The sequence below is a fragment of the Dama dama genome, chromosome 20 (genome assembly GCF_033118175.1).
Source record: "Dama dama isolate Ldn47 chromosome 20, ASM3311817v1, whole genome shotgun sequence".
In the NCBI taxonomy this organism is placed as follows: Eukaryota; Metazoa; Chordata; class Mammalia; order Artiodactyla; family Cervidae; genus Dama; species Dama dama.
The window spans coordinates 42952572-42968216 of record NC_083700.1 but is presented as its reverse complement, the minus strand read 5'-3'; the positions used below and the strand labels follow the sequence as shown (position 1 = coordinate 42968216).

Here is a 15645-nt window from a genome sequence, read left to right as displayed (position 1 = left end):
CTGTTTTAAAACTAGCAAATTTATAGATTGCTGTTAATAGGGTGTTCACTTTACCTTGACCCAATTATTAAAGAAGAATCTGAGAAACCAACTGATCACAACAATAAGCAGGTTGATGAATTCTATCAGCTGATCTCAGATTTATTTGGTGGTGGAGGCGTGCTGTACATCACAGTATCCTTTTGGGAACAACACGATTAATAATGTGATGATGGTGATGATAGGTGTCATTTATTAAGTACTTACTGTGTGCTAGTTACCAGCTAATCACAGCATCATCTCATTTAGTGCACACACAATTCTATGTGGTGTAGGCACTATCTCCATTTCATAGAGGAGGAAACCGAGGCTTATGAGCAGGGAATTTGCCTAGGTTCACAGAGTAATATGCAGAACTGGTGGTACTTCAGCCCAGAGTATAGCTTCTAAACCTTGTTACCGCACTGATCTGTTTAGTTCCATCATGACAACCAGGAACAATCTTCCAGCTGACAAAAGTTAAACTACTTACTTGCAGTCTTTGTATAGCCAGAGGCATACATACTCAGGGAAAAAAAAAGATGAAAAATAAGCCTCTTGAGGGAAAGGACACAGGTATACCTATGGCTGATTCATGTTAATGTTTGGCAGAAACCAGCACAATACTGTAAAGCAATTCTTCAATTAAAAATAAATAAATTTAATAAAAAATAAGCCTTTTGAATGAAATATGGTTGGCTATGTGAGTTTCCTCATTAGCATATATTTTTTAACTTATTTTTTTTTAACCTCACATTCCCTAGAACACAAATAATGATAGGCACCAAAGGTTTAAGAATAATTTATGGGAGAAATACATAAAGTTAAAAAATATCACCTATGAACATAATAACTCATCTTTTTCCTGCCCCCATCTGGTCTGACAGTCGGAACTCTAGTCCTCCAAAGAAACATAATTTAAAACCCCTATTCTAGATTTATTCTTCTTTAAATTATCATCATCATCATAACTATTTATTCCAAAATCTAGTTTCATTGTATATGGTTATTCATGCATTTGGATTTGATCATTTGTTTGAGTTTCCACACATGTGCTTATCATGTGTGGAAACTCTGCTTGAATTATGGTTTTCCTCTGGGGATGGGTAATCCTCCTGACAAACAGGAGGTCTCTGTACCGAAGCCAGAGTTAGATCTTCTTATTCACAAATTTGCTCATGAGTCTTTTTCACTCCAGACATTGACTGATTAACCTCTGTTCTGTTGGGTTGTTGGGAATAACTTGTTAAGTGCCTGAGGGAACTGCTTTTCCAGAGTTGGTCTTCAAGACAGGATTGATTAAATCTCTCTTTGGTGCAAAATGACCCAACTCAGACCCAGAAAACTTTAGTAGGCATATGGTTTCTGTAGTGGCTTTGTTTTTGCATGTTCATTTGGTGAAGCTGAAAGAATTTTACCATTTAGGATTTCATTTTTAAATGAAATTTCCTTAAAGAGAAGCTGAGGAGTATAATTTTAAAAAACTATTTAAAATAGTTTTATAGATGTAATGCCTGATTATCATTTTTAAAAAAAGAAGAAAATGCAGATGAACTAATATTAGCAGCATAAAAAGTGAAAGTGAGAGTGAAGTCGCTCAGTGGTGTCCTACTCTTCACGACCCCATGGACTGCAGCCTACCAGGCTCCTCCGTCCATGGGATTTTCCAGGCAAGAGTACTGGAGTGGGTAGCCATTGCCTTCTCCATTCTGCTACTAGGTTCCCAAATAATAAAGAAAAAAACTCAAAAGCAGCATAAAAAGTGATCTATAATTGTAACTGTGTTTTCTAGGTTTACTAGTTGGTGGTGGGATTATTGAGGATTTTAATTTTCCGTTTCTCTGTTTTTTTTTTTTTTGTTTGCACACATTTTTTTTCCCCTAGAGAATACACACACACACACACACACACACACAGACTTACAAAAATATTTCTTTTTTTTTTTTTAAGACATGATTGACGTCTTATAGCAACTTTTTTTCACTTAACGTATCATAGACTCCTTTCTATGGCAAGGAGATCTTCATTATAAATATAGATAATGATAAATCTTCACGATAAATGTAGATCTTCACTATAATTTTCCATGAATGTATTCAGTGACTATACCATAGTTTTGCTAATCACTTGATTAATTTTTGAATGAGATCTGAGTTAGTATAGTTTTTCACTTTTTAAAACCTGTAGTGGTTGGCATACTTGTCCATGTATCTTTTTTGCAGCCCAGTTTGTTTTCTAAATTCTCAGAAGAAGAATCACAAGGTAAAAGGACATGAATGCTTTATGTGTCAGTTTTTAATTGTCAAAAATCTTAAAATTATTTCCAGTCCTATTTAACAATATGGAGAAATCATTAGCTACTATTTGCTTATGTGTGAGGAGTGGTGCTAAGCCTTTTGTGCACACATCATCTATTTAATAATCAGAACCACTCCCTGGAGCAGGTGGTAGCTATTTTGTGGATGAGAAGATGGAGGCTTGGTAACCTAACTTGCCCAAGTTGACATAGCTGGAAAGTAACATTGTGTGGATTCAAACATAGGTCTCTTTGATTCCAAATTCTGTGTCCTTTTTTAAATTTTACTTCAGAGGAAGAACATGTTCACTATAAAAACTTTAAGCAATCTAGATAAAAAGTCACGTGTAATTATATTATCTAAAAATAACCACTGTCAGGTCATCACTCTATATACATCTTTTCTTTTCTGAATGCATATATTGTGCCCTCTCACATTGAGGGGAAAAAAAAGGTCTGAAAAGTGCTGCTTATATAATACTTGTCAGTTTTTATGTCTAGAGCAATTTCATTTAAGGCTGTAGTTGGTAGAATATTGGTATTTTACCAGAATCCCCATTTTAAAATCTGATATTCACTGAAAGTGTCATTATATTTTTTGCAGAGGGTTTTAATTTAAGGTAAAGCGTCCTTTTTGGACTTAAGAAAATATTTTTTGATGTAATTAGTAAACTTGATCCAGTTACAGTGAAATCCTGGCACATTCTTTTTTCTTTTTTGAGTTGAGAAACCCTATGTTTCCTGGGGAGGCTGAAAGTCGTTTTAGGGGGTATGTTAGTAGAAAAGGTATACTTTTAAGAAATTAACACTCAAATAACTGTTGCTAGGATGTAGTAAAAGGAAGCCCTAAAGTCTTGGGATCTGGCAGACAGCATTATAACAGTCTTAAGTATGTGTTGTGTCAGCAGAGACTAACTAGGAATTCCTTTCAACCACCTTTGTTCACAATTTTTTTGACGGGTTGGAAGGTTTTGGTTAATAAACTTGACTAATGTAGCAATAGGACAAATTCGATTTCAAATTTTTTTCAAAAAAATCCCCCAAATTCCCAGGTGGCAGTGTCCTTCTCATTTCTACCTTAAAAAGAAAGTAAAAGGCACAGAGAAAGACAGCTTGGAACAGAGAATCCCAACAATTTGAAGCGTCACCTGGCTCATTTAAGGAGAGAAGCTCAAGGTGTAGAGCCTGAGCCGGTTGAAGCCTGGCTCTGCCCCTAACTGGCTGTATTGTCGTTCAATCAGTCAGTCATATCCGACTCTGCGACCCCAGCAGCAGCCAGGCCTCTCTGTCCTTCACCATCTCGCCAAGTTTGCCCAAGTTCATGTCCATTGCATCGGTTAACTGGCTGTGTTAACTTATACCAGTTCCTCAGCTTCTCTCAGCGTCAAAAGGGGGAAAGTAGGATACACATTGTAGGCATTTGGTGAGGATTACAGATATTATAGCACAGTGTAAAAAAGCCTGCCTGCCGATGCAGGAGACACAAGAGATGTGGCTTGGATCCCTGAGAGGGGAAGCTCCCCTGGAGGAGGAAATGGCAGCCTACTCCAGTATTCTTGCCTGGGAAATCCTGTAGACAGAGGAGCCTGGTGGGCTACAGTCCATGGGGTCACAGAGTCGGACATGACTGGGCAACTGAGCACACACAACTGAGGTTTTTTAGGAAGTGTCTTGCAGTGTTGGGCACATTAACAGGTGTTACGAGAGAGCAGATACTCTGATTATATTTTTATCATTAGAGAACCTAAGAAACATATTTTATTGCTTTCCAATTTGCCTGCTTATATTTCCATTTTAACTTTTAATAAAAATGGGTGGATTGGTCATTTGACTTCACTGTTCTGAAGTTTCCTAACTTTAAATGGGGGGCTGGGAAGAGATGCATTTTTACAATCCCTTTCTGAACATCTTTCTGGTCAGCGCCAGGGCTCTGCTTGAGCTTTATGATGCCAGGGCTCCATCTAGTGGCCAGATGGAGGAAGGTTTGTTTGAATGCTCTATCCACTCACACTCCACATTGCTAAAACCAGTCCCCTATCAAAAGCATCTGAACACAGTAAAAACACCCACAAACAGTTGTTTAGAAGTCAGAGGATATTGTTGGTTAAAACTTTTTTGAAACACTTTTTGAGGATTTTTAAGATATATGCTCACCAACTCTAGGAAGTGCAGCCCTTAATGTTCATATAATGTCCCTTTTTCTAACATAGAATGGAGTTGAGTTTTGCCTGAAATCAGCCCCAGCACAGGCCCTGGAATCTGACTGTTCCATCGCTAAGTTGTGTCCGACTCTTTTGTGACCCCATGGGCCATAGCCCACCAGACTCTTCTGTCCATGGGATTTCCCAGGCAAGAATCCTGGAGTAGGTTGCCATTTCCTTCTCAAGGGGATCTTCCCGACCCAGGGATCGAACCCAAAGCTCCTGCCGTGACAGGCAGATTCTTTACTGCTGAGCTGTTGGGGAAGCCCGTTTATTCCTGTTATCAACGGTAAACTGAAAGCGTTCATTTGGGAATCTGACTGCTGGGGTTCAAACGCTGCCTCTGTCTCTTCCCAGCATGAGTCAGTTCACTTTTCCAGGCATTGGTAACTGAGTAATTGTAAGGCTTATTGAGATGATATACATGAAACACTTAGCTTAGGGACTGGCATATAAAAGTGCTCAATATATGTTAGGTATGATTATTACCATTATTGTTATTTTTTTCAATGCCCTATTGCCAAATCTGGATACTTGTTCAGTGTTCTTCTCTCAAAAGATATACATAGTTTTTCTTAATAGCAGATTTAGGTATATTATCTGTAATGCTGTTTACTCATGATGGAAATTCATATATGAAGAGAGAAGATCTCACAGCTTTGGTGGAGGAGGGGAGGGACAGTACCAAATGAACCATTAGCACACTTCATGACAGGTGCTATCATGGAGGTGCCAAGTGTGCTAGGAAGCCAGGGTCAGAAGCCCTTGTCAGCCCATCATACCACGGGAGGGTTCCCATGCCATGAATTCATGAACCCATGAATCCTTCCCATTCCTTATACAATAGAAGAGCTCTTGTTATTTCCCCCATTAGGTCGGGAAATGATCTGAGCACACAAACCAACTAGGGAAACAGATCTGGGTTTTTTTCCTAAGTTGAAAAGCATCTGTTTTCTCTAAATGTGTGTAAGTCCCTGTTTCTACAGAGAAGATTATAAATAAGCTCTGTATTACTTGTTTGCTACAAAGTAGCATGGTTTGTGAAAAGCATATATTTGGGCTGTGTTAGGCCTGTCTGCCAGTTCTGCCTCCATCCCTTGTGTGACCTTGGCCAAGTGTACCAGTTAGGGCTCTTGACTGAAGGCAGCAGAACTCTGGTAAATTAAACCAAAAAGGCATATTGGAATTATACTTGGGAGCTCACAGCCTCCAAGGGAAGGCTGGAAAATGAGGTTTAGGAAATGAGCAGGATCTAAGAAGATCATGTTTCGGCAGGATCCAGGCAGGACTGGAAACCACTTTATCTCAAATAGAAGGAAGGGATGTGATAGAAGGAATTTGCTAGAAAGTGTTAGTTGCTCAGTTGTGTCCAACTCTTTGGAATCACATGGACTGTAACCCTCCAGGCTTCTCTGTCCAAGGAATTCTCCAGGCAAATATACTGGAGTGGGTTGCCATTTCCTCTTTCAGGGGCAACTACCACACAACTGCACTCATTTCACAGGCTAGCAAAGTAATGCTCAAAATTCTCCAAGCCTAGGCTTCAACAGTATGTGAACCAAGAACTTTCAGATGTTCAAGCTGGATTTAGAAAAGGCAGAGGAACCAGAGATCAAATTGCCAACACGCATTGGATCATAGAAAAAGCAAGAGAATTCCAGAAAAACATCCATTTCTGCTTCATTGACTACGCTAAAGGTTTTGACTATGTGGATCACAAAAAACTGTGGAAAATTCCTAAAGAAGACTACCTTACCTGCCTCCTGAGAAAACTGTATGCAGGTCAAGAAGCAACAGTTAGAACTGAACATGGAACAGTGAACTGGTTCCAAATTGGGAAAGAAGTATGTCAAGGCTGTATATTGTCACCCTGCTTATTTAACTTATATGCAGAGTACATCATGAGAAATGCTGGGCTGAATGAAGCACAAGCTGGAATCAAGATTGCAGGGAGAAATATCAATAACCTCAGATATGCAGATGACACCACCCTTATGGCAAAAAGTGAAGAGGAACTAAAAAGTCTCTCGATGAAGGTGAAAGAGGAGAGTGAAAAAGCTGGCTAGAATCTTAACATTCAAAATATGAAAATCATGGCATCCAGTCCCATCACTTCATGGCAAATAGATGGGGAAGCAATGGGAACAGTGACAGACTTTATTTTCTTGGACTCCAAAATCACTGCAGATGGTGAGATGAAATTAAAAGATGTTTCCTCCTTGGAAGAAAAGCTATGACAAACGTAGACAGCAAACTAAAAAACAGAGACATTACTTTGCTGACAAAGGTCCGAATAGTCAAACTTATGGTTTTTCCAGTAGTAATGTATGCATGTGAGAGTTGGACCATAAAGAAGGCTAAGCATTGAAGAACTGATGCTTTTGAACTGTGGTGTTGAAGAAGACTGTTGAGTGTCGCTTGGACTGCAAGGAGATCAAATCAGTCAGTCCTAAAGGAAATCAATCCTGAATATTCATTGGAGGGACTGATGCTGGAGCTGAAGCTCCAATACTTTGGCCACCTGATGGGACCAGCTGACTCATTAGAAAAGACCCTGATGCTGGGGAAGATTGAAGGCAAGAGGAGAAGAGGATGACAGAGAATGAGATGGTTGGATGACTCAATGAACATGAGTTTGAGCAGGCTCCAGGAGATGGTGAAGGACAGGGAAGCCTGGCATACTGCAGTCCATGGGATTGCAAAGAGTTGGACATGACTGAGCGACTGAACAACAACTTCCAGAGGATCTTCCCAGCCTAGGGATGAAACTCGGGTCTCCAGCTTTGCAAATAGATTCTTTATCTTCCGAGCCACCAGGGAAGCCCAAGGAATTTGCTAGAAAGAAAGTTAAAAAGTAAAAGGGCAACACTGAAATAAACAAACCAGCATATTAAGGAAGTTATTGCCTTTAAGTGCCAGGGTTAAGGGAACAGAAAGGAAAATGTGAGACCAGCAACCTGGGAGCTCTAAAGGGCTGGTGCTTGCACTTGGGGCCTGAGGAGTGGGGACCGTGAGGCTAGGCTGGTGCTGGGAGTGCCTCTCTTCTGCAGAAGCCATGCTGGCAGGAAGACAGAAGGTGTCTCTTCCTCCTCTGGCCTCCAGTTGTTCCAGTTGTGTTTTAGTGCCTCCCATTTTTCAAACTGACAGGAAGCCAGTGGGAAAGGTAGTTTGGGAAATGTTTCATGTATACCCAAGCCTCTTGTTGGCTTGCAACTGAGAGAAAATAGGAAACAGCCAGCATATTTGAGGTTCGAGACAGCAGGAGACACAGCCAAGGACACAGTGCAGAAAATGCTGGTTTGCCTTGCTGGCTGCTGCTGCCCACCACACTTGGAGTCCTGAGCGGTGAATGAGTCCTGAATGAGATCATCTCCCTTGGTGTGCCCTGAATGGGTTACAGCCGTGGAAATCAGTGTGCTGAAAACTGAGTCCCTTTAACCCCTGGGGCCACTAGGTAAGGCTTGCAGTGGTCAGAGCCCCCAGTGGTCACCTTCGTGATTGGCCAAGTGTCGGTCATGCATAGGGCTTCCCAGGTGGCACCAGTCGTAAAGAATCCACCTGCCAATGAAGGAGATGTAAGAGACAATGGTTCCATCCCAGGGTTGGGAAAATCCCCTGCAGGAGGTCATGGCAACCCACTACAGTATTCTTGCCTGGAGAATCCCATGGACAGAGGAGCCTGGCGGGCTACAGCCCACAGAGTCACAAAGGACACGACTGGAGTGACTTAGCACGCACGCACAGGTCATGCATCTGTAACCCAGCTCCCAGCAATAGTCACATGGTGCTGGACCCACTCAACAATAGAAGGCATTCGGAGGCTGACCACCTGTTTGCCTCAAAAGAGAAAATATCTCCTAAACTGATTACTCAACCTCTTTTAGTTAACTGTTACATGGGGTTTACTATTTTTATCTTAATAGGTTGTTCTGAGGATTAAAAGAACTTACACTCACTCGTGACTTGTACATAGTAGGTGTTTAGTATACTCTTTAGTGGGGGAATGCACTGTAGGTTAAAACTATACATCTGGCAAAAAGGCTTTAACTGTAGTTCAAAAGTATTTGTCAAGAGGAAGAAAAAACACAAGTCCTCCCAGGCCTAGTGAGCACCCTGAGGGCCTCATGAATGCCTATGTTTTTGGCTTGGAGGGCGCCTGCTCCTGGGATTTGAATCCTAAGAGGTTGAGGTTTTGAACTGTTAAAGAGTTTCTTTACAATACTCAGATTTTTTTTTTTTCTTTTCTCCCTCCGATGGTGTTTTTCTCCAGTTATTCAGATGGCCGCTTTTAGGAAGGTGCTTTGACCTCACCCTCTCCTGAAATGCACTTTCTTCCTAAGCTCTGTTGAGACTGATCTCTATCGTGAAGGGTTTTCGTGTTCCTGGGTTACATGAGACGACCTACGTGCCTTTTGCTTACAACTCCTGCTTCCCTTTAGGTTATCCTCTTCACGCCCCCGAAGCCTACTTTCCTTATTTCAAAAAGCATAACGTGACGGCGGTCGTGAGGCTGAACAAAAAGATCTACGAGGCGAAGCGCTTCACGGACGCCGGCTTCGAGCACTACGACCTCTTCTTCGTCGACGGCAGCACGCCCAGCGACAACATCGTGCGGAGGTTCCTGAGTATCTGCGAAAACTCCGAGGGGGCGATCGCCGTCCACTGCAAAGGTGCGAGAGGGCGGCCTCGGTGGGCGCTGGCACGGGCGAGACCGAGGGCCGCACAGCGGGCGAAATAAAGCCAGTGAGCTTCTGAGGAAACAAACGGGTTTGGTTTCAGAACCCTGGAACACAAGCCCAGTTAAGTAAGCTCTTCCTGGAGAAAGCGTTGCCTGGATGTGGGCAGTCGGTGGTGTGTGGCTTTCTGGACACAGCAGTTTTTGTGGCCTCACCTTTCCCAATTCATGTTCACTGACACTCGGTACCACGAGGAGCGGAGATCACAGAAGCAGCGTCACCAACCGTTGTCAGGGGGCAAGGGGTGTTTGTTGTCTCCACCCGTTTAATATATAATGCTCCCATTATATGGCCCGGCTCTCTGGAGCTCTGTTTAGCCTGCCGCTCCCGGCCCCAGCTCAGCTGGTAACAGGAGACCCCAGTTCAATTCCTGGGTTGGGAAGAACCCCTGGGGAAGGGATAGGGCACCCACTCCAGTATTCTTGGGCTTCCCTGGTGGCCCAGATGGTAAAGAATCCGCCTGCAATGCCAGACTCCTGGGTTCAGTCCCTGGATTGGGAAGATCCCCTGGAGGAGGGCATGACAACCCACTCCTGTATTCTTGCCTGAAGAAACTCCATGGACAGAGGAGCCTGGCGGCTTACAGTACATGGGGTTGCAGAGTCGGAAACGACTAAGTGACCAAGTACACAGCATCCCTCCCCCCATTAGTCTTTAGCATCATGGAACCGAATGTCTTCCCCATTGCTAGGGAGCGGTAATGTCCTTGGCTGGCTCATCCCTAGCTTCCTTGCCACAGGTGTGTAACTGCTTGTGAATGACGGAAAGGCTTGTGTAAATGCATCTCTGGCCTCCAGGAGAAGGTACTTTGGGACAGGAGTCGCCAGATTTGCAAATAAAAACACAAGATGCCCAGTTAAGTTTGAATTTTAGATAAACAGTGAGTCCTTTTTTTTTTTTTTTTAGCATGTCTCAAATATTGCACCAAACATATATTCTGTATTTTACCTGGCAACCATGTGTCAGCTACTCAGAAAATATGAAATAATCTTTGCTTTAAGCCTAGTTGTTGGGCTTTGAGGAGGCTCGCATTGTAGATTTTCCAGCAGGGTGGAAGGTATTTTACCTGGGTCTTTGGTTTCAGCGAGGAGAAGCCGCTTCGGCCATCAAAGGCGGAGCCTCCCGCTGCTCGCATGCGGCTTCTCGTACTGCCGCTGGGTGGTGCCGTTCTCCGGGGTTGCGTCTGAGAACCCGGTTTCCGCGGCGTTTTATGCAGATTGTCTAGTAGGTGTCGGGGATTGATTGTACTGTTCTTTTCCTGTGCCTAGTGCTGCTGTAACTGACTTATTCAGACAAGCATGGCCTTGGTTCTGACAGAAATTAAAATACCGTTTTGTAGGCCCTTGTTTCTATGTTTAAGCGTTGAGTAGGTGGAGGTACTTTGCTGAAAATGTGAGCAGCACCTGAAAGCTGCATTTTGCGAGAGGCCTGGCGATGGAAACGAGCTGCATGTGGCCCCGGGTTCAGCTGGGGGCTCCTGGGTTGGGTCAGGCTGCCTCCACGTGCACGGAAACCCCTCCCTCCCCTCCGCGTTTCTCAGCAGGATGGGGCCCCCGGCTGGCTGGATTTCCTGTCTCCGGGGTGGTGAGGGAGTGGGAGGGTGTCTCTGCTGGGAAGGTGTCTCTAGACGGATGCTCTGCGTTTTGCCCAGGTCACGGCGGGGTGGCGGGGCTCTGGCTTTCCCCCGTGTGATCCCTGTGGCACCTGGCTTTGCCTCTCCATCCCATTTTGTTTTAAAGATTGCCTAGACCCGAGGCAAAGCCTGCATTTCTCATGCCGTTGGCCAGCTTTAGTATGCTCAGGGTGCGCGTCCACCAATGTGACTGGAAGGGACTTGAGCATCCGCACATTTTAGAATCCGCGGGGATTCCAGAACCAGCCCCTCGCGGACACCAGGAGACCACTGAATGTCAACTGTCGGTGGAACTCCAAAGCTAATGAGAATAGGGCAGTTGCTAACGTTTAGTAGGAGCTATTCACATGCTCTCTTTCAAAGCTTACTTTTGTGTCGTAAAAAGCAGTATTTCTTACGGGATTGGTTTGCCCTTATTTCCTAATCAGTTAGTTTTACGGTTGCCAAGGCATGTAGTTTCTCAGCCTGTTGTGTCTTGGTGGTTTAGTTGCTAAGCTGTGTCCGACTCTTGTGATCCCGTGGAGTGTGGCCTGTCAGGTTTCTCTGTCCATGGGATTCTCCAGGCAAGAATACTGGAGTGGGTTGCCATTTCTTTCTCCAGAGGATCTTCCTGACCCAGGAATCGAACCCAGGTCTCCTGCATTGCAGGCAGATGATTTACCAGTTGAGCTATGTTATGTCTTGGATTGACAGATTCAGGGGAGGGGAAATGCAAAGCTTTCATTAAAACTCGGCCTATCTCTTGATGTTATTCCTCACCTAACAAACGTTGGGAACATAAGATGCTCTGGTGTTAAACATTCTTTTTACAGGTATTCTCTTTATTATATCCTTGAGCTGTAATTGTCGACCTTGTAAGGAATATTTTAAGAAATACATATATTTTATATTGCAGGTTTTTAAAAAATATATTTTAATCAGAACCTTTAGCACTGAAGTCAGTTCTTGTATATGAAGGTCACATCTACAGGCGGTGACATTTTTTTGAGTTATTTCATTTGCTTCCACTTGTACACACATGTAGGATTCTTTCACAAGGATTACACCTTTGATTTAATTACAGCTGCAATGCTTTTAATAGCATACTTAGCTACTATAGGCCTGTTAATTATTTTGACATCTGCCCTAATTAAGTCAGTTTAATTTCCTGGGAATTAAAACAGCACAGAGCATTTTAATTGAATTCTAAGGAGGAGGGAGAGAGACTTATCCGATGTCAAATGAACTTTGGTAGCTGCTGAAAAGAGAATGACTATTTCATGCGTCAATGTAAAGTACTAAAAATAGAGATAAACTGGAAACTAATTTTCTGGGAATGTGCAAGGTCTTATAACTATTGAGTATCTGCAGCTTGCCTTCTGGTTGATAAAACAAATGGCCATGATTTTGTGAAGTTTTCCAGCACAGATAATCATTAAACAATGGCAACATTGTGATGTTCAACTATGTGATTTTTGATGATCTGTAGGGGTTTCAGAAAATGCCTGAAGCTGTAAGGCAATCAGGGTTTAACTTGGTATAAATAGAAGACTTTTCAGCATCTTCTCTCCCTGTGCCAGGGAGCCCTTTAATTATAAATGCTTTAAAAAATTTGTTAAAGTTTTTATAGAAACTTAGTGAACTGTTCCTATTCTGTTGGGTTGTGGTAAGAGTTCCTGACTATTGAGTGCTAAGTAGGTTCTTTTTATAGATCTAAATTATAGACTCTTTAAAAGGGGAAGCAACTTTTAGTTTTAGAGAAATTTGAAAAATTTCTGTGCCACCTTTTTCTTTTTGGTTTTGAGTTTGTGTGATGAAGAGCCTAACCAAGGGAGCAGGTAACCTCCTGCATGGGAGGGATACAGGGGGGAGACAGTGTTATCTTGTAGAGAAGGCCATCTTCTCCCCAGGCCGAGACCCAGATTGGTGACTTAAAGGAGTACTCTGGAAACCCACTGGGCTTCCTGCCTCAGGCTGTCCAGCTGTATTATATCAACATGATTACGGGTTCAGTAGTCTTGTCAGATGTCTGAGGACTTAACAACTCTGCAGAAACCTAACATATTCACTCTGGGCACAAACATGAAAGCTAATATTTTTTATATTAAAGGAAGAGAGTCCTACTGAGACCATGATTAAGCTTCGCTCTTTTCTAAAGAATGTTGATGTTTGGGGGCAAAATGTACTTCGGATGAAAACAGGACACACACACACACACACACACACACACACCTTATCTAATAAAATAGTGTAAACATAATTTTTAAAAACAAAGAGTTAATGGGAAGGGAATGCCAGGCATCCATAAACTTGAGCTTGATTGTAATTTCATTGCATTTTTGATATGTATTCTCAACCTCAGGTGATATTACCCTAAAGGGAGAAAAATTTGTTTTGGGGTGGTAAACAAATGTTTTCCTTTTCTGTGTAAAGAACACATTTATACACAGTACACATAGAAATATGTGATCTGTCTGTGACAGTAAAATTTCATGGGGGACAATTAGGAAAAAAAATGCCTAGAGAGGCTCTTGGCTGGGCAAAGATTGAGAAACACTTGATTTAGAGACATCCCTTTTTACATTTCCACATTTTTGAGACTAGGATGGATCTTAAAACTGATTGCATATCATAGTTTAATTTTTTTCTCAGTGGAACTTAAATAATGGTGTGTGTCACACCATTAGATGACATGTTTTGTTTTGTTTTTTTTTTGCTGAAAAATTGTATATTTCCAAATGCTGAGGAGATTAGAGAAGATTGTCTTTATTATTTGAAAAATGATAGGAAAAGCTACAAAAGGACACCTCCTTTAGAGCTGGGGAGATTCTGAAACATAAAAATGAAGCCACCAAGTTTTTCCTGTTTCCTTTTCTAACTACGTGTTTTCACGGATGACATTATACCAGTTTTCCAGGCTAAAAGTATCAGTTGCCTTTCACCTTCCGTGTGACCCAATCAGAATGTCTTTCTAACTCAGCTCTTCCTTGTTATCACTGTCTCTCCCTGCCTCTGCCTGGCAGCCAGCCTTCCTCCTGCCCCAGCCTTCCTGCTCCTCTCTCTGGCTTCATCTCTGACTTTTCCCATCCTGGAAGTATGCTGCTGCCTCACCCAGCTGCTTTTATCATGTCAATTTCTTTGTCCCCAAATATATGGTGGTTTTATTTAGGGCGTTTTGTTGGTTAAAGGAAAAATCAGATATTTATATGATAATAGCTGTATGTTTATTATTAATAGTTGATAATATCATGAATTCCTAAATGAGCTGAATTTTGCTCATTAGAGCCTCATCTACATATATTTGAGGAATAATAGCACATATATGCACAAGGTGTGACCTAATCAGTGTGCAGATGGAGCTCTGTGCATCTGCATCTGGAGAATCCTGAATAACTCAGCATCCTTAGTGTCTTCAGCCCACAATTGATAACCTGCTTTCCCTAAGTACAGGCTCCTCCACTTGACTCCGAGGTGCCCCTTAATCTGGCCCCTCCATACCCATCTGACCTTATTTTCCACTCAACACACACTGACACATTCTCCAGGCCATCTGGCTTTCACTCATTGGACCCTCTGCTGAAATTGTCTGCAACCTTCCTATACTTTAGAGTCAGCTGAAGTCCTTGTCATCAATGACACATTCTTTGAAGACACCAGCAACTCACACAGTCCCTTTCTGTGAGAGCCTAGCTTCAGTTTAAACTTAACTTCTTCACTTGTTGGTTATTATTCTTGTGTCTACAACTATTTGATAAAGTATTGTGGTCAAAAATTGTATCCTCTACTTGCTTATCTTCTTAATCTCTGAGCAAAGCCCTGACATGGGTAGCTGGTAGACAATCAGTCAATAAACATTTGACCAGCTGAATCAAATGTTTGAAAATAAAAGACAGAGCCACTGTGTCATTCTATAGGAAAAAAAGTATATGATAGCAAGAGATTAAGTAGTGGAAAAATAACTCAGCATAGTGCCTTACTCATAAGTGGTACTTAAATAAAAGTTTATAGTGCTGAGTTTAACTCCAAGAAGCCAGATATGGAAAGATTTAGAAAATGCTTATAAATAAGCATTAGTGGCTCAGTGCTGTATATCTCAAGAGAGCAGGCATCCTGCTTGTCTTCATGTTTCCAGCATCTGTCACAGTGTCTCATACTCAGCGTTCTTAGTATTTGTAGAATGGAGTGACTGAGCAGATGAGCCAAAAGTGGAAAGAAGTCTGGGATGACAGCAGAACCCCCAGGGAATTTTAGTCCCAAATTCCATAGTCATTTGTTATGCTAATATGAGTGAATTGATTAGTATCTTGGGCCTCAGTTCTAATGTATAAACAGCAAGTCACCGTATTTGAAAACTTTTTAGTTTGATCAAATTTTTGAGTATTTTGGGGACGGGGGAAGCCAGTTTAGATTTAAAAGAATTGTTTAAAATGTAAAGTCCTATCACTTTTGTTTCTCTGGAGAGAGGAAAAAAATAGCACAATTTGTGAAAACACTTTGAAGAATGTTTTGATCATGATAGTAACCAGTACTTCTTTGACAATAATTTCTAATTGTATTGATTTCTCCTACATAACAGAAATTGGGTTTGGCATAAGGAAAATAGCCTGACACAAAAGTTTTTGAAAAATGCCAGAGCCTCAGGAAATGAAACTTGAGCACTTCTGTTGGCTTGGTTCTTTCTCAGTGGACTGTATGTCCTCACTAGGGCAGTGACCACGTGTGTTTTATTCATCACCTTATCCCCAGCTTCTAGCACAACACCTGGCAGGTAGTAGCTGCTCC

General features: G+C 42.1%; 1 protein-coding gene across 2 annotated transcripts in view; it reads left to right on the top strand.

Annotated features, from left to right (window-relative positions):
• CDC14A (cell division cycle 14A) overlaps positions 1 to 15645 on the top strand; it is a 180370-nt gene that overhangs the window by 107757 nt on the left and 56968 nt on the right. For both annotated transcript variants that reach the window (XM_061121290.1, XM_061121289.1), the window contains exon 9: positions 8955 to 9185. In XM_061121290.1, the coding sequence (XP_060977273.1) occupies positions 8955 to 9185 (231 nt within the window). The remainder of the gene's footprint in view (positions 1 to 8954; positions 9186 to 15645) is intronic.